Source organism: Tasmannia lanceolata, unplaced genomic scaffold, assembly GCF_043159265.1.
Source record: "Tasmannia lanceolata isolate RefF3 unplaced genomic scaffold, GAP_Taslan_0.1 ptg000008l, whole genome shotgun sequence".
NCBI lineage: Eukaryota > Viridiplantae > Streptophyta > Magnoliopsida > Canellales > Winteraceae > Tasmannia > Tasmannia lanceolata.
In genome coordinates this window covers 29111734-29136421 of record NW_027518685.1, presented here as the reverse complement: position 1 = coordinate 29136421, position 24688 = coordinate 29111734, and the positions used below count along the sequence as shown (strand labels likewise).

Genomic DNA, 24688 nt, shown 5'->3' with positions numbered 1-24688 from the left:
AAAAATTTGCATGTTCTCGTGAAGTCGGATAGTTTAGGGCCTGTTGAGTTTTGAGGTTTTTGGGAATGAAGCCACATGCTGCTGTTTGCTGAAACCCAAACAGGTGATTAATTTTGAAACAGTGGCGGTACTGTGTATTATTTTCTAACTCCTCATTTTTTTGGTTGGCCTTGCAGCAGTTCTACTGTAGTGGCAACTTCACTAGCAGCTCCACCAGAAGCCCCAGGTGCAGAAAAAGGCGATAAAACTGAGAAGGCTGGAGATTCACGTGGATCATTAGAAAATGCCATCTCCTCAGGCGTGACATCAACTACCCCAAAGTTCTTTGCTTTTGGCGTTTCTTCAAATTCAAGTCTAAGCAATGGTTCGCTACCTTCAACCAGCAGTCCATCTATCTCAACAGCGGCACCTACATCTCCTACAACACACACATTCAAGTTCGGGTCTGGCACCTCGGCAGCAATTGCTCTTTCCAATTCAATTTCACCGCCCTCTGCGACTTCTGGATTGGAGCCGACAGGTTCGAAACCCAAGACCATGCAGGCCCCACCCTTCAGTTTAACTGGCTATTCTCTCCCAGCCTCAGCTACATCTTCATTCACAAATACAGGCAGTGGCATTTTTGGGTTTAGTACTTCGGCCCCATCTAATACTACAAACTCCTCATCTGCTAATAACCAGTCTCAGAATACTACGCCGGTTGGTGCCACTGCTGGGTCTCTGTTTGGCATTCAAGCAGCTCCAGCTGGGAGTGGCATCACACCATTTTCACAGAATACAGTCAGTCAGTTTGGCTCATCAACTTCATCTTCGACGTTCGGGTTGACTGGTTCTTCATTTGGGTCATCAACTCCTGGTGCTAAACTTTTTGGTTCGAATTCTGGTGGACTGAGTTCTTCAGTGTCTTTCTCTTCCGGTGGTTCTACGCCAGCTGTTACGACTACTAGGATATTTGGTTCCAGTTCTCAGCTAGCCACATCACTCGCCTTTGGTACCGGGTTTGGCTCTACTTGGGGAACAGGGTTTTCAAAATTTTCATTTAGCAGTGCATCGGCCGGTTCCACTAGTAGCGCGCCATTTGCATTTGGTTCATCTCTTGGTTCTTCATCAGGATCTACGTTCTCTTTCACTTCGGCTGCAGCTGCTACCTCTTCAAGCTCCTTCTCTCCTGCGCAACCTGTGTTTGGAATGTCTAATACTGTTGTTGGTTTTGGTTCAGCCTCCCCGGGAAATGATCAGATGAATGTTGAGGACAGCATGGCGGAGGATATGGTCCAGGCATCTTTGCCTGTGGCTCCAGCATTTGGTCAACCACCCAATTCACCCTCGCCGTCAAATTTTGTCTTTGGTTCTCCAGTTCCATCAGGAGGACCATCAGTCTTCCAATTTGGCGGGCAACAAAATCAAGCTACTCCACAGAGCACATCTCCCTTTACCCCAACCGGTAGCCTGGATTTCAGCCTTGAAGGAAGCTTCTCAATAGGCACTGGGGGAACTGACAAGTCTAAGCGGAGAATCGTGAGAGCCAAGCGCGTGATAAGCTCAAGAAAAAGTAGTTAATGTGCAGTTTAATTGGTGATGATATAAAATGAGCTGCTTTAGCACGCATTGGACCGGCCCATATTCTCTGTATTTGGATGGAAGTGAATTATTCAATGGTGAGGTGAACAGCATGTTTGCTGTTTCTGGTATATCACTGTTTTTGGGTAACGACAAAGGTGAACCAGCCTTTCAATGTCCCCGAAATCCATTTTTTTTCATTTGCTACCTTGTTCTGCTTGCCTATTGGGCTATGTTATTACAATTTTGGTTTTACTTGTAGCCCGCTTCAGAAGATGTTTGCATATTTTTAGTTTGTTTCTAGGGAGAAGGCACTTGTGTGCTGCTTTTATGCCAGTGCACTTCGTTGATGTAACATAGAATTGAACAATATGTATCTGTAATCTGTATCAGTTCACATTTCATTTTATACTTCTGTCAGGAAAAAAACAGTAGGGTAGGTATTTTTTCTTATATGCTGCATAAATATAGTTGCTTGATTCTTTTAATTGGGGAACCCCTTTTACTTGGTAATCATGCGGTTGTTGGACACCTGTTCTTACAATTTCATTTTCTACACCTTGATGCCTTTTGGCAACTTTGAATGCTCCTCTCCTTACTGTCAGTTGTGGTAGCTGAATGCTGACAATAGAACAGCTCCTGGTAGCAAGATGCTGACAAATGTATGGTTCCAAGATAGTTGGATGATTGGACCATTTGGAAGGAGGAGGTAGGGCATTAAACCACGGTGGCCATCATTGGATGAGGAACACTAGGAACGGTCATCTGCATCATACAGGCAAGTCGTGTAATTGTTGGTGCAATTTCTTCGCTGCAGAGTAAGTCCCAGAGTTTAGCATTGCTTTGAGGGTTTCTTGATCTGGTAGTTTTTGGTACAATAGTAGATAAAATGCCCATTTGTTTAGCATAACATGCATCTGTTTTTTCCAGTCGTGCTTGAGGAATGGAGTTTGTGGCTGCATGGTCATACATTCTGGAGTCCTTGTAGGGAAAGAGTCATGCTGTATTTACTTTACAGAAGCATTGTTTATGTAGCTTTGCCTCCATTCATACTGATAGACAGGTGTTGAAACGCGATTAAATTGGATACATTTACACTGACCCATTATTCTCTAGTTAGTTGGGATTGTAAACAGTCAAAGAGGCACAAGAAAAGACAGATAAAGAGGTATGATCCAAATTGCATCTCTTTGATTTATGCATTTACTGCCAGGCTCCCTGTGGTTTGGTGTACACGTCATGATATGCTTTGCATAAAGATTAGTGTGCATTTTTTGTTTGTTAATGGTGGCAGGTGTGGAGATTGGGATTCGACCCGATGTGGTTTCTAATCCACGATTCTCCATTCAGTTGGGATGGGCATCAACCAGACAGGTCAGTGATCATTGAAGTGAAACGTGGAAGGGCCATTTGTTTGCATAGCCTAAGATCCCCAACTTTACATGATTTTTACCACTTCCATACTTTATTTATCTTGAATCCTATTAATTTTCTGTTCACAGTTGCTTAGAAATGGGAAATTTATGGAAGCAGCAATCTTCTGAACTCTTCTTTGATGCTTTTTGGAGAAGCTAAGGGGATCTGATCTTTGGAGACATTCCTTAGCCTAATTGTATTCATACATCAATGGCGAAGTTGTTTAAGTTGGTGGAGAAACAACTTGTTCTATTCAACAAACTAATATACATCAGCCACCAATGGTGAATGGGGACTGCTGATCACACAGGCAAATGATAATTGATCTTTTATCTGATTCCATTGAGCATGCTATTTAGACTTATCATCCTTGTTAAGTTGGAAGTGTAGAACTATTCTTGGGGTAAACAGTTGGGTTCGTTTAGGCATGCATAAGAAACTTGCAAGGCCTGAGCTTCAATAATTGAAGTCTTCGATTAGCAAATGTTAAATGGAATGATTCGATAATTAGGACTAATAAATCAGAAAAACTGTAGAAATAGGAATATGGTCCTGATGCTCCCAAAAAAACTGAATGATACAAATTGGGAAATTTTATCAGCACAACCACGATTTGTTATTTGTGCGGTTCTAGCTTGTCTTTTCTTTTTATAGTGCCTTGTGAAAGCTTTCTGGGAACTGTAATAACCTTTTGACGGGTCTTTAAATACTAATAAAGACGACATAGGTTAGTGCAAATATCAAAACATGGTTGTGCTAATAACATTTCCCTACAAATTAGTTAACAGCAATCGCTTTTGTTTTTGAAAAAGGTTACAAATAATATTATTAGAGAACAATATGTGATCACATTGAACATCATAGGATGGGAATTTATGTCTATGGGAGGAGCCTCATGTCACTATTAAGCAGAAGACCACCTAACATTTACTTGGCAATGGATTTTTTTTCCAACATGCTTGTGCCTTTGCACGCTCAGCTTCTTAGCACATTCCACACAAGACTGAACTGCAACCCATTTAAACAATGCAGTCATGTGTTGCTAACTAAACTTGTGAAAGTGTCTTCTACAGACCTGAAAGAGAACTTGGAAATTAATTCCTTCCTGTATCTTGGATTCCTTAAGAACTAGACAGGAAGGAAGGAACTCCATGAGAGAATAATGTTGAAGCGGTAAAGCACACATACACACTCATTTTAGTAATGACGCGCCTTATTTTCAAAATCTAGTAACAGTTAATCATAAAAGTGTAATAAAGGGAGCAGTACCGTTATCAATACAATGGCGTGAGAATATCATTTCGTTATGTAGTCATTCATATAGATAGGATCTTACCTTTTGTTGGGATTGAACCACTGCTAAATAGCATTATGGGGCTTGTGATAATCAATCCACAAGATCATCATTGATTAGGAAGCAGAAAACTAGGTACTTTCTTATTTTTTGGGTATGTAAGCTGGGATTGAACGTCTGACCTCTAGGTTGAAGAAGAAAGCCTTTGACCATTGAGCTAGAGGCTCAATTCCAAAAAGCGAAGGCCCAAGATTCAATGCCTTAACGCAAATCCAACCGCACGATTCTAATCATCCCATATAAAGCTTGTAGTAGATGGGACAATCAGAAACAAAATGAATAAAATAACGTACTTATTATGTTTCTAGTTTTGGTTTAAGGTGAGGTACACAATTGGAACTCCAATCGTAAGTGTTGCCTCATCAATAGGTGAATACACTGCCTTGATTGGGGGATCTAACTGTTTGGATCATGCTTTGCTAAAAATTTTGGGTGAGGGCTCGTTTGGGTGTGCAGTCTAATTGGATTGTGGGTGAAGTTTCTGCGTATAATCGCGATCCTTTAGGTCATGTTTGGCAACCATGATTTTTTTTTTCCATGATGCCTTTTCTAGTCTCTACTTCTCCTACCCTCCCTAGACCTTCTTCACCACTTGATAAGGAACACTTTCATGGAAAAATTTGTAAGGGAAGCCAAACATGGCCTTGGATAACAAAATTTACGCACAAATTGCACCCAAATCCAACAAAATTGCATATCCAAAAAACCAACAAAAAAATGAAGAAAAATCTCGCCCCCATTAGGAGGATACCTGCCATCTAATTGGCGGATGGGGATGGGCATTTCTAAGCAAACAATCCAAATTTAACGGAAAAAGCCCGCACTCAGATGACTAAGATACCCCAGCAGGTGATTGCCAGTGACGTCCCAGCTGCACCAAAACAAAAACAAAAAGAAGAAAAATGAAATATTGCAAAAAATTTGGCTACAAATGTGGAGGGATATCAATACAGTCATAGAAGAGCTATGGTGACTTTGATTAGAACAAATTTAGATGCTGAAACAACAACAACAACAACAACGATGAGAAAGAAGAAAAACTAAGATGCTCAATCAACACTACATGGAGGAGAAAGAGCTCCAAGTAACACCACTAAATTAGGAACATGAAAAAGAAGATGGAGATTAGTCATATTACGTAATCTTCTAGTAATAACGTGACCCAGAATCATAAGCACGGCCGCCAGGGTAAGGACCCCTTGTCGACTCAAACCCCCCATGATTCCGACCACCCCCAAGAAACTGCGACCGTTCTCTGTAGGAGTCAAACTGACCACCAGCAGCATATGCTCGGTGAGTTTCTTCCAGCGCACCGGAAGCAGGATAGGCATGTGGATCACTTGGGCCCGTACTCTTGTTATGGTAGTGGCTCAATCTGGCTTGCTGGTACTGATGCTGCCTAACCTGTGATTCCCTGCGAAGGAACTCCTCCCTCTCGCTGGTTTGACGACTTCGAATGCTCATTAGCTTTTCCTGATATTGACCATTGATCTCGCTTAATTTCTGAAACATCAAACATCATAATTTGAGATTTTAGCATACAAGGATGGAGCCGCATGATGATCTAGATTTGGTTACTGTAGCTTGCTTTTCTTTTTTTCCTTTCTTTTTTATTCCTTTTGAGCTGCTATCATTACTATGGCTATTTAACAGAAAGCCTAAAGCATAAACCTACCTATTTGAAACATAATCCATTGCTTCTGAGATTAACTCTCACTAGTGTGTGTGTGTGCGCGTGTGGTTGCACTCGTATGAATGCATGTAAGGTGCCACACTTTAAAATGACTTCAACCTCTCGGAGAATTCAGTGGACACCTGGGCATACATGCACAAATAAGCTGAAAAGCATGGGTATTTTCTCCTCCCTAGGACTTGGGCCCCAAGTGGAACCCAATATGGGTCCCAAGTGGATTTTCACAACAGTGGCTCTTTTGTAAAAATTGCATTATACACTTGTTATATAATTTATGTACGTTGTTTTTCATAAAAGATATGCTACGTAAGTGTATTATATAAGCTTTAAAGGGTGGATTTTCACAAAAATTTCACACAAATATGATAAATTCGTTTGTAAAAGACGGTTTTTGAAAATCGGATATATAAAGGGTGAATAGATGACATGAATCAATTGTTTCATTGAAAAATCAGCACTATACGTGCATTTTATTTGTGTGATATCAACTGTTTTATGAAAACAGCCCCTTCACATGCATGTTTATAATAAAAGGGGCATGGATCTTATGGAAGACATCACTCGTGGATTTGTTCAATGTATTATATCAATTATTTTTGTAAAAACAGTCCTCTTTAGTGAAGTTTTGATCTTTTTCTTGGATTCCTTTTAAAAAATCTGCACTTAGGTTTGTAAATTCAAGTTTGAGGAGTTTTTATGAGGAAAAGTCGTAAATACGGTATAGTCACGAAAGGTGACTTATAGTGTGAACGGTTATACTTAGATTTATTCGTAAGAGTTGCTTAGAAATAAATATAATGGGTGGAAATTAATAGGTCGAGACGAACAAATCGAGTTAGAGTAGAACTTCTAGTACTTGAACAAATTAATTGACACCCTTGACATGAAACACTTTGGGATTGATAAATAGAAGCATTATACTTTGTTCACATTTCGAAAATCAAGGCAAGTAATGGTAGACTTGTATAATAATGGTATCATCAATAGCTTGATTATTATGACTGTCTGTTACAATAATGTGTTTTGCTCATTGGTTGTTTATGTTGTTAAATGAGAAATAATTCATGTTGTCTTCCTTTTATAAAATGATTAAATGAGAATGATTGAGAATGAATAATGGAATTTTAATGCGAAAGTACAATGATAAAGTTTGCAAGGAGAAGAGAAATTTCATCTCATGACTAATAGAGAAGAGATATGTGTAAGCATCCATGTGTATGCCATAGTCTAGGATTGGGAAAAGAGAGAGGGAGGACTAAGGAGACCCCTTAATCCAACCTAGGGCAAAAAGCCAAAAGCCACCCAGACTGAGAGCGTACGAAATCTGGCTGACAATGCATGTACGAGTGGAACCTATAAGGTGACCAAAGGGAAATCCTAGAGAGGATCACATTCCAATAGGGAATGGAATGTCCTTGATGGTCAGTGATTGCAGGCCAGGCTATAAAGCCACTACAACAAAAATGAGAAAAAAATATATGGAAGTAGGCCGCATTATCACTGGGGATGGAGAGTTGCATATTGTTAGTTGTTCATTTATGTATCTATGCATTGCATCTTTAACTTACTTCGTTTAATATCTTAAATTCTTGCTAAAATTCTTGCAACTGTTCATTATTATGTTACTTCATTGTTGTAAAGAAGGGTGTTATAATACCATGTTATTCTTAGTTGCTCTTATTGTGCAAGCCTTTTCCATTACTCTAACCCACCTTCCCTACAGGAATGTAGGTGACGGGGAAGGAGCATTCGCTAATGAGAATATATAAAGATCTAAACAAGAAATGGGGAATGCTGGCGTTGAGAGTTGTAGAATGACACAATAGTCATGCCCAAAGTCATTTAGTTTTATTCGAAATTGGATTTTTAATTGATTTTAGTTTTCAGACTTTAAGTTAGTTTGGTTTACGTTTAAAGGTTGAGATGATGGCTTTTATGAATACTATGAGAATGGATGTTTTAATATTTATGAGTGGTTTATTAATTGAATAGTATTCGTATCACTTTTGCTATTTGTTGTTGTAGTTTTTTTTAAATTCCGGATTTTACCTGTTGTTTTCCCGTAGCGACCTGATGCATGGAAAACGGGTCGTTACACACCGAAACTGAAATCTGAAATTTCGGACTCACCAAATTTCAGGCCAAATTTTGTAAAGAATAAAATATTGCTTTTTTTTTACTGTACCGGATTTCTGTCGAAATGGATACGGAAACCGAAATTTAAAACCATGGTCATGAATAGATAAGAACTCTTGAAAACCATTAGATGTGGAAAAGTACTCCCTAGCATTATCAGTACGTAAACATTTAAGAATGCAATCATATTGGTTAGTGATCTCAGCATGAAATGTGAGAAAGGCATTAAAGACCTTAGATATGTCCTTGGGTAAAAAAAGCCATGTCATTTTAAAAAAAAAAGAGTAAAAAGAGCCATGCCATACGAGAAAAGTCATCCACAAAAGCAATAAAGTATTTGCATCCAAAAAGAGACATAGTCCTCGAGGGACCCCATACATCAGAATGCACCAACTCAAAAAGATGCGAGACCCGACTAACAATTCTGAATGGAAAGGACACACCATGGTGCTTTCTAAGTTCACAAGGACTCGCACTGAAATGACTGAAGTGGGGAAGAAACAATCGACGTTTGCTGGAGCCGCTGAATGGAATGATGGCAAAGGTGATGATGCCACTGATAGGCACCGACAGAACTATGCAAAATGGCACACGAGGGGCTACAGTCAAGACGATAAAGGTCGTCCACCTCACGACCCGAACCAATCGCCTTCCCAGTCAAGGGATCCTGAAAAACACAATACAAAGGGAAAAATGAGGCAGAGCAGTTAAGATTTTTAGTAAGTTGGCTAACAGAAAGTAAATTAAAAGGAGACTTAGGAAAACAAAATACTGAGGACAAGGTAAGTCCAGAATGGGGGAAAGGGCAACAACAGAAATGGGAGCAGTGGTCCCTTCAGCGAGAGTAATAGAATGAGATATAGAATGAAACGGCCCAAATGAAATAAGTGAAGCAGAATTACCGGTCATGTGGTTCAAGGCACCAAAATCAATATTCCAAGAATTAGAGGTAGTGAGAAGAGAGGCAGGTGAACTACCTTGCTGTGCAAAACCTGCAGTAGATGATCGGCCGCCTGCACGTATGCGTTGAAGCTCCTCAAAATCAGCCCTGGAGATGACGAAGGTATCACCAAGTGTTGCTGGTGGGCTGGTAGAGGATGATGTAGGTGCATCAGGAAGACTGACAACAGTGATAGGAGCAGAACGGTGTAGACGGAGCTCGGGATGCAGGGCATAGCAAGTATCCACATGATGCCCAGCCACATGACAGTGAGTGCAATAAGCGCGGCCACGCCCACCAATACGACGGCCGCCACCAAAATCTCAGCCACCTTCATGGCCTCTACGACCCCTACCACGGCCAGAGTAAACCACCGCCGCGGCCAGAGCGGTCACCACTATCATATGCGGCGAGCGCAAAACCATCAATAGAGACGATAGTAGAGGAATCACTCAGGAGACACTGCTGTGCACGAGAATAAACCTCCGTGAGGGAGGGAATGGAGCCTGAGCCAATTATATGTTGTCGAAGGGGCAGAAAGTCAGGAACCAAGGTGTCAAGGAAGTGGACAACTCGGAGCTTCTCCCATTGCCGGGAGAGAACGGTCAGATCAGTTGTGAGGGGCATGAAGACATCTAGCTGCTAACATAGTGAAACGAACTGACTGTAAAAGGCAGCTAGAGGAGAATCGACACGCTGGAGACGGATCCACTCCGAGTAGGTGGCGCAAATGCGAGTGAGGTTATCAGCCCCAAAATAGAGGACAGTTGTATGCTCCCAAATGTCCTTGGAAGTTTTCAGGCACATCATAGTGCCAGCGATATGAGGGGCCATGCTCTGCGCGAGAAGAGTGCGGATCAGGGCATCATCTTGCCGCCACCGAGCATAGGAGGGATCCATGGAAGAGGGAGGATCACGATCAATGAAATCAATCTTACCCCAAGCCAGAAGGTAGGTCTCAACCACCATACGCCAATTGAGGTAATTGGACCCGTCGAGTTTTTCCGAAGTCATCTGTGGGTAAGAGAAAAAGCATATGTGGGCTCCGATACCATGTTGAGAGAAGAGGGAAGAAAAGAGAATGAGAGAAGAGAGTGAGTTATGAGCTCCCTTCACGTAAATAGGGTACAAAGACCAAAGTGCCCTTAGGCAGATATACACTTCTAACATTAGAGATGGAATTTTATGAATCAAAAGAAATTGGAGAGGTTTCAGGTTACCTTTCAGGCAGTAATTTCTTCACAAATTCGGAGATTTCATTAGAGCATCAACTTTATAAACTAAAGATCCAAGGTTATAGTTCAAGTTTATAAGGAGTAAGCAAATAGAGCCATTCTGCTGCTCTCTAATTAGTTTTAAAAGCCAATATGTACATCGATCATAACCACAAAGATTTCCTAGGCAAATGCAATATACCAAAAAATGTATTCCATAGGATATGCTACATATTTCAAAAGCTTGATTGAATGCACTAACCTCCCTATGCCTGGCGATTTCTGCATCCTCAGCTTCTTGTTGTTCCTTGGCTAACTTCATGATTTCATCAAGGAATTTCTTTTCAAGACCTTCAAATGTCTGTGCCGGAGAATTTTCCTCATACCCTACTTCCATATCTTGCTCATGGGATTGGGCCCTTAGGTCTTTGTTGGCTTGTTTCTCTAAACTTGACCTTGATTCCAGCCTTTGACCTTGAAATAAAGATCGAGAAGCATCACTTGCTTGGCCTACATCACATGCATAGATGTCTTACTAATTACGAAGATTCCAAGTGATTAAATTACCAATATAACTACAAATTCAGATAAAAGATGAAGTGTTAGGACACATACCTAGATCGTTGATACACTAAAATGAATTTTTAAGGCCTATGTAACAAGGACACTCCATATTTTAAAAAATGTCCCAAATCAAAGGTATTTGAGAAGTACCTCAAATTACTATGTTAAATGCTTTTTAGGATTATTTATAAAATATTAGATTGTTTTTATGTAAATCTATTTAGCTACATTAAATTTTCAAAATATCTTATCATTTCACATTTCTTTTACATAAACATATATTTCAATATAACCATATAACTGTAGCCATTAAAAAAACCATATAACTGTACAGACATGCCATCGTATTAGATTTCCCAAAATTGCAAATATGAGACCTCATCTGTACCGAAAATTTCCAAAATTGCTAATCCGAGACCTCATCCATGCTTCACACGAATATGTTTGTCCGTTTCTAAGTTACATAACATATTGCATTCATATGTTATTGAGTGTTTTATGAGACTAATTTTCTTTTATTTTCTTTTTCCCTTTCAATAGTAAACTAAGGTTTCGGAGCCACACCATGCTGAGTGATACAGTGAATGATTTCAGTTATTCGAACTACATAACCTCATCTTTTTGTGTTATTTAAATTATTATATGCAATATTGCTTTTTATAGCATCTTTTCACATTGATGTTCTATCTTTAAGGCTAGCATAAATAGGTTTCTTTGCCGAAATTAATCATTTCTGTTTGTTTATTTGCCTTCTGGAACATCATATGGTTCTATGAATTCTGAAGTTTGATTCCCATGAGCTCCTAAATTCCTGGTGTGTTTCTCGAACCATCCCGGTTCGCACAATATACTGAAACTCTATACATTTAGAATAGGCCGTTCAAGCACACGTCCTGCAGACAGGGGCTTCAGGCTGTAGAACTGACACACTTAATGTTGACAAAATAGATATTCGAAGAGGTAGGACACGTGCTAGGAAACACTAATTTGCAGCTCTGATACCATATATGATTGGGATAGAGTACCCCTGAAAACCACTCCATAGAACCTACCTTCAGAGCCTCACTCATTAAGTAGCATGAGGATGGAGGATCTACTAAAAGGAAGATATCCTGAAGGGTATCAATATCAATAGTGGGCGTCAATTGTCATTATCAATTACTAATGTTTTAATGGGTAGAGAGCCATTATCAATGTTGACCCAAATGTTTGTGACACTTAAAGTCACTTAAGTGCACATGGGTCCACTCACAATTTTCGTGGAGTTTGAGTGAGGGATTTCCTTGCCTCATAAGAAGTCCTATTGGGAGTCTAGTTAGAGTTTGATAGGAGTTAATTTCTTTAAACAACTAGTATTAGGACGCCAGTTTCCTTCTATGCAAGTAAATTCCTTACAAGGATTTATTTTCCTTTTACATGCTTTAAGTACCGAATTGCACCCCTTATTATTTTCATTTAGTGTCTTCTATAAATATTGTAGGCCTATGGCCATTAATGATATGATATGAATAAATAGAATTTTCTATTGCTTGAATTGGTGTGATGCCTCTTCCTCCATAAGTGTGAAGCCTTGCCCCTCATATGCCTCTTCTCAGTTCTCACACCCTACAAGGTTCTTTTCTTTTATTTTGTTGGTTTTGCAAGACCCGCAACTTACGAATACCTGCTCCTTTCCTCTACTAGCTTTCCACTTACAGACCCAACCCTCACAGCCTGCTATAGAGGCTCTCCTAAAATTCCTCTCCCATTGACTGTCAAGAAGACTTTTTTCTAACTCATTGCCCATTCAAGAACCAACCAAACCCATTGCCCACCTAAACCTTGTAAACCCCAGCCCTAGCTTTATTCCCATGCCTAAAATTCAAAATAAACCTGTAAGTGTGACAGTTCAACTTGTGAAATGTCCAGACCCTTAAACCTTGTAACCAGTTAATATACAACCTGGAAAACCCCTCTAACCCTTTCTTTTGGAGAAGTAACCCTCCCACTACATTTCCAAGCCTTTACAGCCTATCTTCATTGACCATAAAATCTCATAAACCTTGTCCTTACACCCAACAGTCCCTGCACACATCTATCTCACCCTGAAAAACCTGCAACTATTGTACCATATCCCCTCTTGAACCTATATGAGTCCTAAAACTCTAATTACAATTAATTTACAAACCTGCTAAAGCCTTATTTAAACCTCACCAGTCCCTACTACACACACTATCAGTCCTCTCAAACTATTCATAGTCCATATTAGCCTCATCCCCTAAACAATTCTATCTGATACTTGATCCAAACCTTCAATAGCTTGGTTCCAGTTGGCTGTCCTACGTCAGCCGTTAAGCTAAATTGAATAGTTTTCTCCAAACTGTTATTTTTCTTTTGGGACAAAGTGACAGAGATATCAATCGAAGACCCTGTAAGTGAAGACCATAGAAAGAGTCTAGTTTATGATTCACGAGAAATTATATGGTGGCCGACCATGAAGTACCATGAAGGTGGTACGTCAGACGTACCACCCTTGATATCTGATCCAACATCAGCCTCTTAAAAAGTGTGCTGCTGTTGGATCAAATATCAAGGGTGGTACTGCTTTCACAGTACTTGACGGTCGGGAACCATATAAAAACTCATCATTCACACCCCTTTCTTCTTTCCAGATGAAAAAAAAGATCATTTAAATAGCAGAAACAGTACAAACCAGACCAGCAGACCTATTCAAAAAAGCGCCCATCTAAACACCTGGGTTGGTTAAATCATCTGCTACCCACTAGCCTCTCTCTCTCTCTCTCTCTCTCTCTCTCTCTCTCTCTCTCTATATATATATATATATATATATATATATATATAGATAAGTAGAAAGGATGAAGTAGAAAAGGTGGTACAAATGGGTCTGAAGTTTGAACCCAGATCCCAAACTTACATCCATGGTTTTAAATTTCCACCATAACCAACACGGAACCATCAAAATATTTCTGTTTCCATCCCTCACCGAATCACATACCAAAATTGAAACATATATAGAAACCAAAACCATACGTGTATTAGTGTATAGTATTTCCGTATGTGTTATATAATTATATTTATATGAATTGCAGGTAAAATGTAGTGTATGTCTTATGTATAAATATTTATATGAATTAATGTGAAATGTGGCATGTACTAAATTATCAGACATACAGGATAACGCATGTTACTAGTTGTTTGGTGGTGTTAAACCATTATGGATGATTATCTTGCTTATGCGATGATTTCTAAGTGTGTATTTGTGCTTCTTCTTCTTTTTAATAATTAAGTGTGTATTTGTGCTTAGTCTAGCATTTCCTGAAGTTTCTTATTTAAATTCTATCATTTATATAGGTTTCCATATGTTTTCATGATTTTACAAGATTCCCACCGAAATTTCCAATCGAAACCGAAACCAAAACTTAAAACATTACATCATGTATTGACGCTTTACCAGGTAATACATGATGCACCTGAAAATTGGACAGAAAGACGACACATCACCAAAGATGAGAAGTTTCCTAGGATAATATGGGAGGTTTTTTATTTTCCTATCAGATGACATTGCAGGAGTCACCTTTAATGAGCATATGGGAGACATGCGATGGGACAAAAAGAACACTAAAACCACAAATAAAGCCTCTGACTCAGCAACCATTGTATCAGTCCAAATATGACACACACATCATTTAATTTAAATCAAACTAAATGCCTTTGAATGCCTGTCAAAAGAAAAACCAAAACTGCATGAATATACAACATTGCAAGTTAGCATTTCAGGATGCTAGTATGCTACACAATATGGAATATGAAACTGCAAGGAGATTTCAAAATAAAGTATAATTGCAAAACTTGCCTTCTTTGTATAAATGAGAAGATAATGGATTTGAACCTTTTGGTCCATTTCTATCCCACTGCCATTGTGCCTCAGCTTTTGAAGCAATGTACTTGTGTTCATCATCAATGGGTAAAGAGTCTGATCTTGCAGGTAAATGGTTATGTTGCATTCTTTGAGCAGACATGTGCTGCATTTGAGCGGCAACCAATGGATTAACACCAGAATCAACATATTGTCCCTGTCGTCTCATCTTTTGCTTTACCAAGACAATACGATCACCTAACAATCCAGAAAATAGAAACTACAGTTACTTCAAGGCACATACAACAAGTGGAGTATGTCATGATTTCTAGTCGATAGATTGATACATAAAAAGCATTTCAAGTAAGGAATCTCACATGAGACGGATTCCACAATTTAAAAAGTCTATAATGGTAAACACAGTGTGTTGATGAATGCACTTGCCTGCATGTATGAATTTTCTATAATATGAAAGCCTATGGTGAAAAACAGGGAGTCACCAATGCACTTTCCTGTACATTTAGAGTCTAGTAGACATTGTAACAACACAAGGACATCATGGTGGTTTTCTACACGTTCCTCTAAAAAGATGCACAGTAAAAGGAATTGAGATCTTGGGCCCAAAAATGAATAAAAATGTCAAAAGGATCAACCATAGTACCCCTTTGGAAAGAAATCTAACTGCAATCCACAATGCCCCTCTAAGACTCTTTCCCTAGCAACAAAAACCGAAGTCATTAAATCCAAAATTAAAAGGACAATTTTAGATGGAAAGATGATGCAAGAGCAAACAGCAAACCGAAATAAGGAAAGAACAACAAATAGAAAAAAGAAGAAAGGGTGAAAGGGCTTGTATAGGAGCAATTATCAGACATCACCCAATCTGTCTCCGTTTCTCAGATGGGCAATACAAAATAAAGTTTATGTATCGTCCAATAGGCTTGCGTAGGGCAATAATGAGACATCGCCCAGCACATCTCGGTTTTTCAGATGGTCAGTACAAAATATAGGGTTTATACTTTATACACACGCTATTCGTAGAGAAAGAAATAACTTATCGCTATAATAATACAATATTTGTATGGAGCGATACCATGGATGTTGAGGTGATCACTACGTACCAGAATCTGATACATTAAACCAAGCGCTTAAGTTGTTTTAAATTATAATTAAGTGTGACATATCTAACACAAGTGGTACACCTTAAACTGTTATCATATGGAGAAAAGAGGGGTGTTTAAATCATACAAAAGAGGCATGGGTTCGCATTAAAGGGTGGTTCGGCGGTTTAGGTTTAGAAGATCAATGGCTGGTATCATTTGTGGCTTAGGCTAGCTTGGAGTTAATATCAAAGCTTCTTTTAGGTGTATTTTCCAGAATTTTGCAGTTGGGATGAAAATTTTGATTTCTTTTGGTTATGCTCATGAATTTCTTGTGCTCTGATTCTACAATTTTCTAGAGTGGTGTGATACTACTTAATTGCCGAGTTTTTATTTTTATTTTTTCGAACAGGTGAGATAAAAGGGGGAAATGCAAGCTGAGGTTGGATGGAATACTTCATCCCCCCAAAAAAATATATATTGCAATAGGAGAATCCCATGCCACAGCATCAAGTTGAAACAAGAAACACCAAAATTTGCCACGGAATCAGTCATATCATTTCCTTTGGATGAGTATGAGAGGAGGACAACTCAAAGTTGAGTCAAAATGTACTTTCTCTCTCCTAAACTATGTTGGAATCTGCATGGAGGAATGAACTCGTCTTTAAGCCATTTGATAGTGTAAAGAGAGTAACCCATCACCACACTTGGTCAGGAATATCTTGGGAACAAGCTTGACCACTCTCCACACCACTCTTACTTCTGCCTGGGTTGCATCGCTATCACCATTGGGCCCTACATAAGCCATAATGATTCCACAATGAAAGTCAAAGAAGGAAACCCATTACCTATAATACAGCCATGGTTTTAAATTTCTACCGAAACTGACACGAAACGACCAGAATGTTTTTGCTTCCATCCCTACCGAAGCACGTATCAATACCAAAATCGTAAGCGTATTAGTGGGATATTATATCAGTATATATATTTATATGAGTTGCATGTAAAATATGGTTTATGTATTAAATATTTGTATGAATTACATGTGAAATGTGCCATGTACTAAAATACTAGACATCTCTGACGGTGCATGCCACTGGGTGTTCAATATTTATGGATGGTTGTCTTACTTATATGATGGTTTTTAAGTGTGTCTTTGTGCTTTTTTTTAATGGTAACAGGATTTCATTGATAAAGTGATACCGAGAGGGTCCCGAAGATACTACAAGAAAACAAACTATATAGCTAAGAAAAACATAGTACCAAAAAAAAAATCTAGGGAGGAAGGAAATCAAAGATCTCAATGCTCTCCCTTGACACTCCTTCTCTTGCCAATCTGTCCTTCTCATGTACTAAAATACTAGACATCTGCAACAGTGTGTATTTGTGCTTATTCTAGCATTTCATGAAGTTTCGTTTCTGCTTCCGTGGTGACCAAAACCGAAATTTAAAACATTGAATACAGCTAATAGTGCTGTCCCCATTAGATACTTTCCTACTACCGACGAAGTTGAGTTTAATCCATCCACAATAAGGGGCTCACCACACATAATAATGTCTACATAGGGGGGAAAATCTACACTAATATATATATATATATATATATATATATATATATATATATATATATATATATATATATATGAGAAAACATTTCCTACACACTTGTGTAGGTAAGTTACCTACACACTAGCTTAAAATACAGTGGGGGCCCACATTGTTTGGGTGATCCAAACCATTCATTTGAATGGTACTCACATAGATAGGGTGTCCACAAAAAATCAGATCCATAGGATCATCCCAACCATTCAAACTATGGAGGCAAAAAATGGACTAATTTGTGAAGGTTTATACACGTCCATTTTACCTCCACAAATCGTAGGGTTGGGATGATCCTATGGATCTGATTTTTTGTGGACACCCTATCTCTGTGAGGACCATTCAAATGAATGGTTTGGATCACCCAAACAATGTGGGCCCCCACTGTATTTTAAGCTAGTGTGTAGGTAACTTACCTACACAAGTGTGTAGGAAATGTTTTCTCTCTCTCTCTCTCTCTCTCTCTCTCTCTCTCTCTCTATATATATATATATATATATATATATATATAGAGAGAATAGAGTTCCTAAGGTGTCACCTCATATAGCTTATATGAGGTGGCGCTCACAAAACATAAGGGGCCCACATTTTTGGGGTGATCCAAACCACTCATTTGAAAGGCCCTTAGATGGATATGGTGCCTACAAAAAATCAGGTCCATAGGATCATCCTAACCCTTCCATTTATGGAGGTTAAAAATGGGCAGATTTGTGGAGGTTTTTACCCATCCATTTCAACCTCCACAAATGGAAGGGTTAGGATGATCCTATGAAGTTAATTTTTTGGGCACACCCTATCTATGTGAGGGCCTATCAAATGAATGCTTTGGATCATCCAAACAAAGTGGGCCCCTTATGTTTTTAAGCGCCACCTCATATAAGCTATATGAGGTGACACCTTAGGAACTCTATTCTCATATATATATATATATATATATATATATATAATTGTGGAAAGTAGAATTATAGGTCGCCTTCAAAATGATTATTACTATCCATGTCATCTCCATCTCCCTCCACTATTTCATACTTACCACAGTTTGATGATGATGTTATCTCTATTGCTTCTGAGTTCCATAATCCTCGTTTATCATAGCCCGTAATCACTTATCAAAGGAAGAAAAAGAATAGCCATTTAAAAAAAAGGATGAGAAAGAATGAAACAACCAACTCTCCTCCACTAGATACTTTACTGACTTCCCCTTTCTCGACTTTAGATTCAGCTTTGCCTAAGTTGTGCACATTATGTTGTTCTCATCATCCTTCTACACCATATGATCAGCTTGGCTTTCTTTCTCAAGCCTTGTTTGTTAATCTTGATAACCATCCTATTTCCTCTACCTATAAGCAAGAAACAAAGGACTGTTGGAAAAGGGCTACGGATGAAAACCTTTAAGATCTACACAAGGATGATGCATGGTGAGCACCAACCCAATCTTGCTTACTCAGCAATCCAGGTCCGTTCTGATCCACCAATCGAATTACAAACCTGATCATGCCCGCTCCCTAATGTGAATGAGCAGCGAAACCAGCTTTTTGGAAGATGTCTTCTGTGGGCCTTTCTTATGTTTTCCGGGCATATTGGTTCCTTTTGGGACAATTGGGACATGTTTTTGGCAGTTCTCTCGTCCACCAATTCCACTGACCTACCCCTTCCCTTTGAACCGTAGGCATCTCTGACAGGTCTCTCTCTGACGGGACAAACTGGAGTAGCAGTAGATGCTTGAAAGACCTGATCCAATCCTTGTGAAAGACATAGGGAATAGGATAGATATAAGCGTATATAGATACAGAGCATGTTCACACCCTCATTGCCCTTATATTCAATTAGTCACCGTTCACAATAAGCATGCATTTCTAACTTATGATCTCCAAGAGCCAGTGTATATAACTCCCAGCCTTCCGCTGCCTTCATGTCCATCATTAGTGTCTAGGTTTAAGAAACCTCTTTATGGATTGAAGCAAGCACCTCCTCCATGGTTTGACAATCTTCGAACACATCATAGCCAACAAATTTCAATAAAGTACCTCTGATTATTCTGTTTTCACCATATGCAGCACAGCAAAAATCACTATCATCCTTATCTATGTTGATGACATCACCATTTCCGGGGATGATTAGGGAGTCCTTGATCAATTGAAGTCATTGACATCCTTCCTTGGATTAGAATTATCGCATTCAGATAGAGGTATATTAGTCAGTCAGACAAATTATACAGAGGATTTGATATCTCTTGACATCATACAGCCAAAAAGATAGTGAACATCCCTCTTCAGCTTAATGTGAAGTATCGTTAGTCAGATGCTACAACTTACAAGTCTTCCAGATCCAACTGTCTATCTTCGAATAGAAGGTAGTGAATCTATCTTCAAATAATTTGACAATGAAGATACTTGACATTCCCTATGTGGTTCAAATTTTTAGTTTATCTTCACTCCTCATATGTCTCATCTCAAAGTTGTGAATTGATTCATCAAATACTTGCATGGAACATTAGGCAGGGTTCTTCTCATTTTCCTCATCATCTTCACTTGATTTTGGTTGCCTACAATGATGCAGACTAGGCAGCGTATCTAGATACTCGTTGTAATAATTGATGGTGTATGTTCCTTCGAGATGCTTTGGTAATGTGGAAGTGCAAGAAACAGGATGTGGTCTCCAAGTCATCAACGGAAGTAGAGTATTGATCCATGTCAGCAGCATCCAGTGAGGTTCTATGCTTCGTTCACTTCTTTCAGAGTTTGGTATTTCTCTCCCTTCACCACACCACTTTATGGAGATAAATAAGAGTGATACTCAAATTGCCACTAATCTAATTTTTTATGAGTATCAAGGGAGATCGTCATTACATTCATAGCTGCTACTCTACTTCCATGTGTAGTCTTCACATTAGTTAAGCGAGGTCTGCATGAAGGCCATGACATGAGCTTGGCATAATTTATGGGTTTGCAAGTTGATGCATTATGACCCAATGCATCAATTTCAAGGGGAGTGAAAAGTAGCTTTGTAGGTCACTTATATACAGCATGGTGCACATAAATCATGGAGTATCAAATTGAGCTGTGGTGTAATTCATGGAGTATAAATATATTGTACATAACTTACATACACACATGCAAGTGTTTTTGCCCTTCAGTTTTCTGTATAATAGATGGGGAAATTTATGTAAGTTGTCATTTATTGGGACAAAGGCACTTGAGTTGAGTTGAGTCATTTATTAATGACAGAAAGGAGAGGAGACGAGTGATAATCCTAGCAGGAATTCCCCCTTTCTAAAGTGAGGTTTCTTATGATTTAGCCATCACTTTGAATTTATTGCTGACACACGTGCCATGCCATGCCCGAACGACACGCGTTTCCGCACGTGTCGACATCCTTCGGACATTTTTAAATGTATGCCAGATGTGCTAGACTCAACGTGGGCGTGTGGACACATTTTTGTACCATGTCAAGTGCTATGCCAGATGTGCTAGACTCAATGTGGGCGTGTGGAAACGTTTTTGTACCATGACAAGTGCATCATCCTATTTTATTATAAACTCTTCTTTCACTAATACTTGTTATATCCCCCACCCCCTAAAACCCTAAACAAACTCTTGTTCGAATACTATATTCATTGTATCATATTGATCTCCCTTTCTCGTATATTGGAGAAGGAAGAGAACTAGATTAATGAATGCGTTGTTTATTTGATTATCTCATGTTTGTTCTAGATTAAAGGTGATTAATTCTAAGGTTTATTAGTTTGTTAAATGAATACCATATTTATATCTTATATTGTTACAAATTATGATCGTAATTAGTAATTTTATATGTATGTACGTATCATCATTTCTATATTTTTAGATGTTGCCACGTCAGACAACTCATATCCGTGTCGAAACTTGAATCCACATCCACAAATTAAGATTATGTATACTTTCTATTTTAGCCGTGTCCTTGTTTCTAAATTTTGGGGCTTTACCGTGTCCGACACTCGGTGCCCGTGTCGAGACACAACACTCGTGTCCGTATCCACAAATCATAGGAGGTTTTTTCACTCTTCTTCTTTATTATCTCCAATTGAAGGTTTCTTCTTTTCTTCTTTACGGCCTCCAATCAAGATTTATCCCCCATGAGACAAGTGAGGTTTGCTATGTTTCTTCATATTTTCTCCTTTTCTTCTTTACTGTCTCCAATCGAAGTTAAATTGAAATTAATGGCCTGAATGAAAATACCTAAAAAGAAATGAGAATTTGAAGCATGTTCGGATACTTCAACAAGAATCCAATTGATAATCTAAGAAAACTGTTTACCTTTACAGTTAAAAAATTACCATTTATATCCTTCCAGATGATCTAAAGAGTTGAGGCATTGACTGACTTACGCCACTAGAGCGACCTAATGGAGGATAAATCATTTATAGTAGGACAAACTAAATAAGCCAAATTATGTATAGGTCGACCGCATGCACTAAATGAACAAATGGATAGGATTATTCATTGCAGAGCCATGGAAGATGCAGTTTCGAGAGTCACAAATCTTTCCTGAGATCACTTGGTCACCGGTGAGGATCTTTCCCTGAAGAACATACCACAAGAAGGTGATGGCCCTCAAGGAGGCCATGGACTACCAAATAGTGGGAACCCTTTGGTTATTCAGGGGATTCACAAATAGCGGGAAGTCAGACTTAAACCGAAAGGTCCCATTTTGGTCAAAGTACCAGATTAGTCATCTGCATAATCAAAAGGCGAAAAGTAATGGTCCCTTCAGTCTCCAACATTGAAGCTCCCTTGGTCGTTCAGTTGACTGTTCGCTCAGTTTTTCGGTCGATTGTTCGTTGAGTAGTTCAATCGCTTGCTCGAGAAGAAGAAAATGTGTGGGTGGGGGGAATTTGATCATTTGGTACTTTGTAGGAGTAGTTGAGAGTGAGTGAGTGACAGAGAGACTAGTCGTACCCGTAGTAAGTTAGCAAAACGTAATACAGATAAAACGGGACAGGAAAATTTTGGGTTTAATACAATAATGGTGATTATGGTTAAAAAACGTAGTAAAAATGGTCGAATAAATGGAAAGGCGGAAAATATATTCAATGAATCAAACAGCTTTAATACATTTACTTTTAGAAAACAGATTCAACAAATGGGTATGTGTGCCTCTGTATCTTTGTGTATGCACATTTAACACCAAAATCTTAAGAATATCATTAACTTCAATATAAAAATTGTAAAATAACCTATGCCAACAACATTAAGATTTGTTTGTATAGTGGGTTTCCTGAGGTCATATGTCTGACATTGACAACATTTTCAATTAAAATCCAGAACTATTACTCGATTATGACAGCATGGAGATAGGTTGTTTTCCTATCAATGAAATTGATCTTTTAGGTTCTTTATATACTTACTATATAAACTGAATGCTCCAGAATGAACTATCATGAGCTTGAGAAGAATGAAAGTTTATCAACGATGGAACGTGGTTTTGCAACCATATACATGTAGAGATCATATAATCCATTTTGGTCATATCTCTGAATCATAATCCAACTATCCGGAGGGTGTTTGGTGTTCAATTGAGAACTTTGACACATGATTAGGATGAAAAATTTGAGATGAACTGTTAATGTTTTAGCTACAATGCATCAACCAAAACAAACAGTGGCGAAAATATCTCCAATTAGAGAGAGAGAGAGAGAGAGAGAGAGCACCTTACCGATTCCCAAATGCAGAGGATAGGTGTCAGATCCTACTCTGAATCATGGAATCTGGTTCTTCGGTGTCCTCTGCTACGATACTGTGTAGGGAAGGAGAGAGTTAGGGTTTGGGAGAGTGCTAGCGAGGACGAGTATATGAGAGAGGAATGGAGTGAAATGAAGTAATTAGGGGTTGTTTGTACTTTTGGATGTATGTAGGTAAAAAAGCAAGAATGAATTGGAATTTTACCCATGGAAAATTATTTTCCGATGTTTGGTAAAGTCATTTTATGTGGAATTGTTTTTCTAAAATCGGAAAAATATTTTCTTCAATATTTTTCCCAACGCTATATTTTTGGGTAGGTAAGCTGGGATAGAGCCTGTGACCTCAGGTTGAGAACCACAGCCTCAACCATCGAGCTAAGGCCCAACCCCAAAACTTTAAGATGAAAAAAGACGAAATAGAGAATTTATATGATGAGTGGCCGTGAAGTCTAACAAAGTAGGTACGGCCCACTTTTTTTTATGATCCAAACCGTTCATCTATTTGGGCACAACCTATTAACATAAATAGGTTGTGCCCCAAAAATCATTTCCATAGGATGATCCTAACCCTCCGATCTCAACTAATCTGAAAATGGAGATTTCTAAAAATCTGAATTATGGAATCTTCTACACATCGGAGGGTTAGGATCATCCTATGGAAATAATTTTTTGGGCACAACCTATTTACGTTGTGGCCAAATAGATGAACGGTTTGGATAAAAAAAAGTGGGCCGTACTTAGATTTTTTAGACTTCACGTGTTTTCACGGCCACCCATCGTATAAATTCTCGACAAAACAAGGCTATGTTCACTTGCCTTCTTGAGAAAGGAAAGAAGAAGAAAATAAGGCAAATTTTTCCGTAATTAGACATGATTTGACATTTTCCGCCGTTCACTTGTTTTCTCGGGAAAGCTTACACAGGTGGAAAATATAAATAATGACGTGGAAAACGAACTTTCTTGCACTTTACCTCTAGATTTTCTCACCAAAAGGGTGAGAAAATCACTTTCCTGAGAAAACCACTTTGCCTGCATACTTTCTTTTCCTTTCTCGGCCAAGTGAACAACGGAATTTTCTCACAAAATGAATTTTCTCACAGTTTCTTTTCTTTTCTTTTCAGTTTTCCACGTCAGATTTTTTTTCTATCTTTTCTTTTCCTACTGCTAGAAAACAAGTGAACAGAGCCCGGTGTTTTCTTTTTTAAGATGAAAAGGTCTTTTTACTCTGAAAAGTCTTTCATTTCTGAACCAAACAAAAGAAAGTCTTTCAAAACGGGACTCTAGGGTTTATTTAAGTTGCATTCCGAGGGTGAATATGTAAAAAAAAAGGGTAATGGTAAATTCGCACCCCGTGTAGGATGATTCGCACCACTATAAGATGAATTGACGTCAAAAAGCGTTCAAGTCTGTCAGTCTGATGGTTTTTGACGCTTTTTGACGTCAATTCTCCTTCAAGGGATGTGAATCATCCTACATTGGTGCGAATTTATAAACCTTCCAAACAAAAAACCCATTTCTCTTTCATCAGATAAATTCT

General features: G+C 38.7%; 2 protein-coding genes and 1 long non-coding RNA gene across 10 annotated transcripts in view; 2 read left to right on the top strand and 1 right to left on the bottom strand.

Annotated features, from left to right (window-relative positions):
* Positions 1-2048, top strand: part of LOC143885097 (nuclear pore complex protein NUP1-like) — a 63956-nt gene extending 61908 nt beyond the window's left edge. Inside the window, exon 9 of one of the 2 annotated variants that reach the window (XM_077389086.1) lies at positions 180-2048. In XM_077389086.1, coding sequence (XP_077245201.1) covers positions 180-1560 — 1381 coding nt within the window. In that variant the 3' untranslated portion in view covers positions 1561-2048. Of the gene's footprint in view, positions 1-176 lie in introns of both variants that reach the window. The other variant, XM_077389085.1, reaches the window with a different exon arrangement.
* A 195-nt stretch (positions 2049-2243) lies between these two features.
* LOC143883541 (uncharacterized) lies at positions 2244-3316 on the top strand. The gene is made up of 3 exons (XR_013252419.1): positions 2244-2728; positions 2855-2934; positions 3063-3316. It is a non-coding gene; the product is annotated as an uncharacterized LOC143883541 (long non-coding RNA).
* A 1908-nt stretch (positions 3317-5224) lies between these two features.
* LOC143885096 (uncharacterized) lies at positions 5225-23303 on the bottom strand. 7 transcript variants are annotated; one of them, XM_077389079.1, is made up of 4 exons: positions 23122-23303; positions 14731-14991; positions 10576-10823; positions 5225-5833 (listed from the first exon to the last, which is right to left on the bottom strand). In XM_077389079.1, the coding sequence occupies exons 2-4, from the start codon at positions 14960-14962 to the stop codon at positions 5477-5479; spliced, it is 837 nt and encodes a 278-aa protein (XP_077245194.1). In that variant the 5' UTR covers positions 14963-14991; positions 23122-23303; the 3' UTR covers positions 5225-5476. The 7 variants fall into 7 exon arrangements, with proteins under 7 accessions (XP_077245194.1, XP_077245193.1, XP_077245195.1 ...); XM_077389078.1 differs by having other exon boundaries at positions 23127-23303; XM_077389080.1 differs by having other exon boundaries at positions 5225-5803; positions 23127-23303.
* Positions 23304-24688: the final 1385 nt, after the last annotated feature.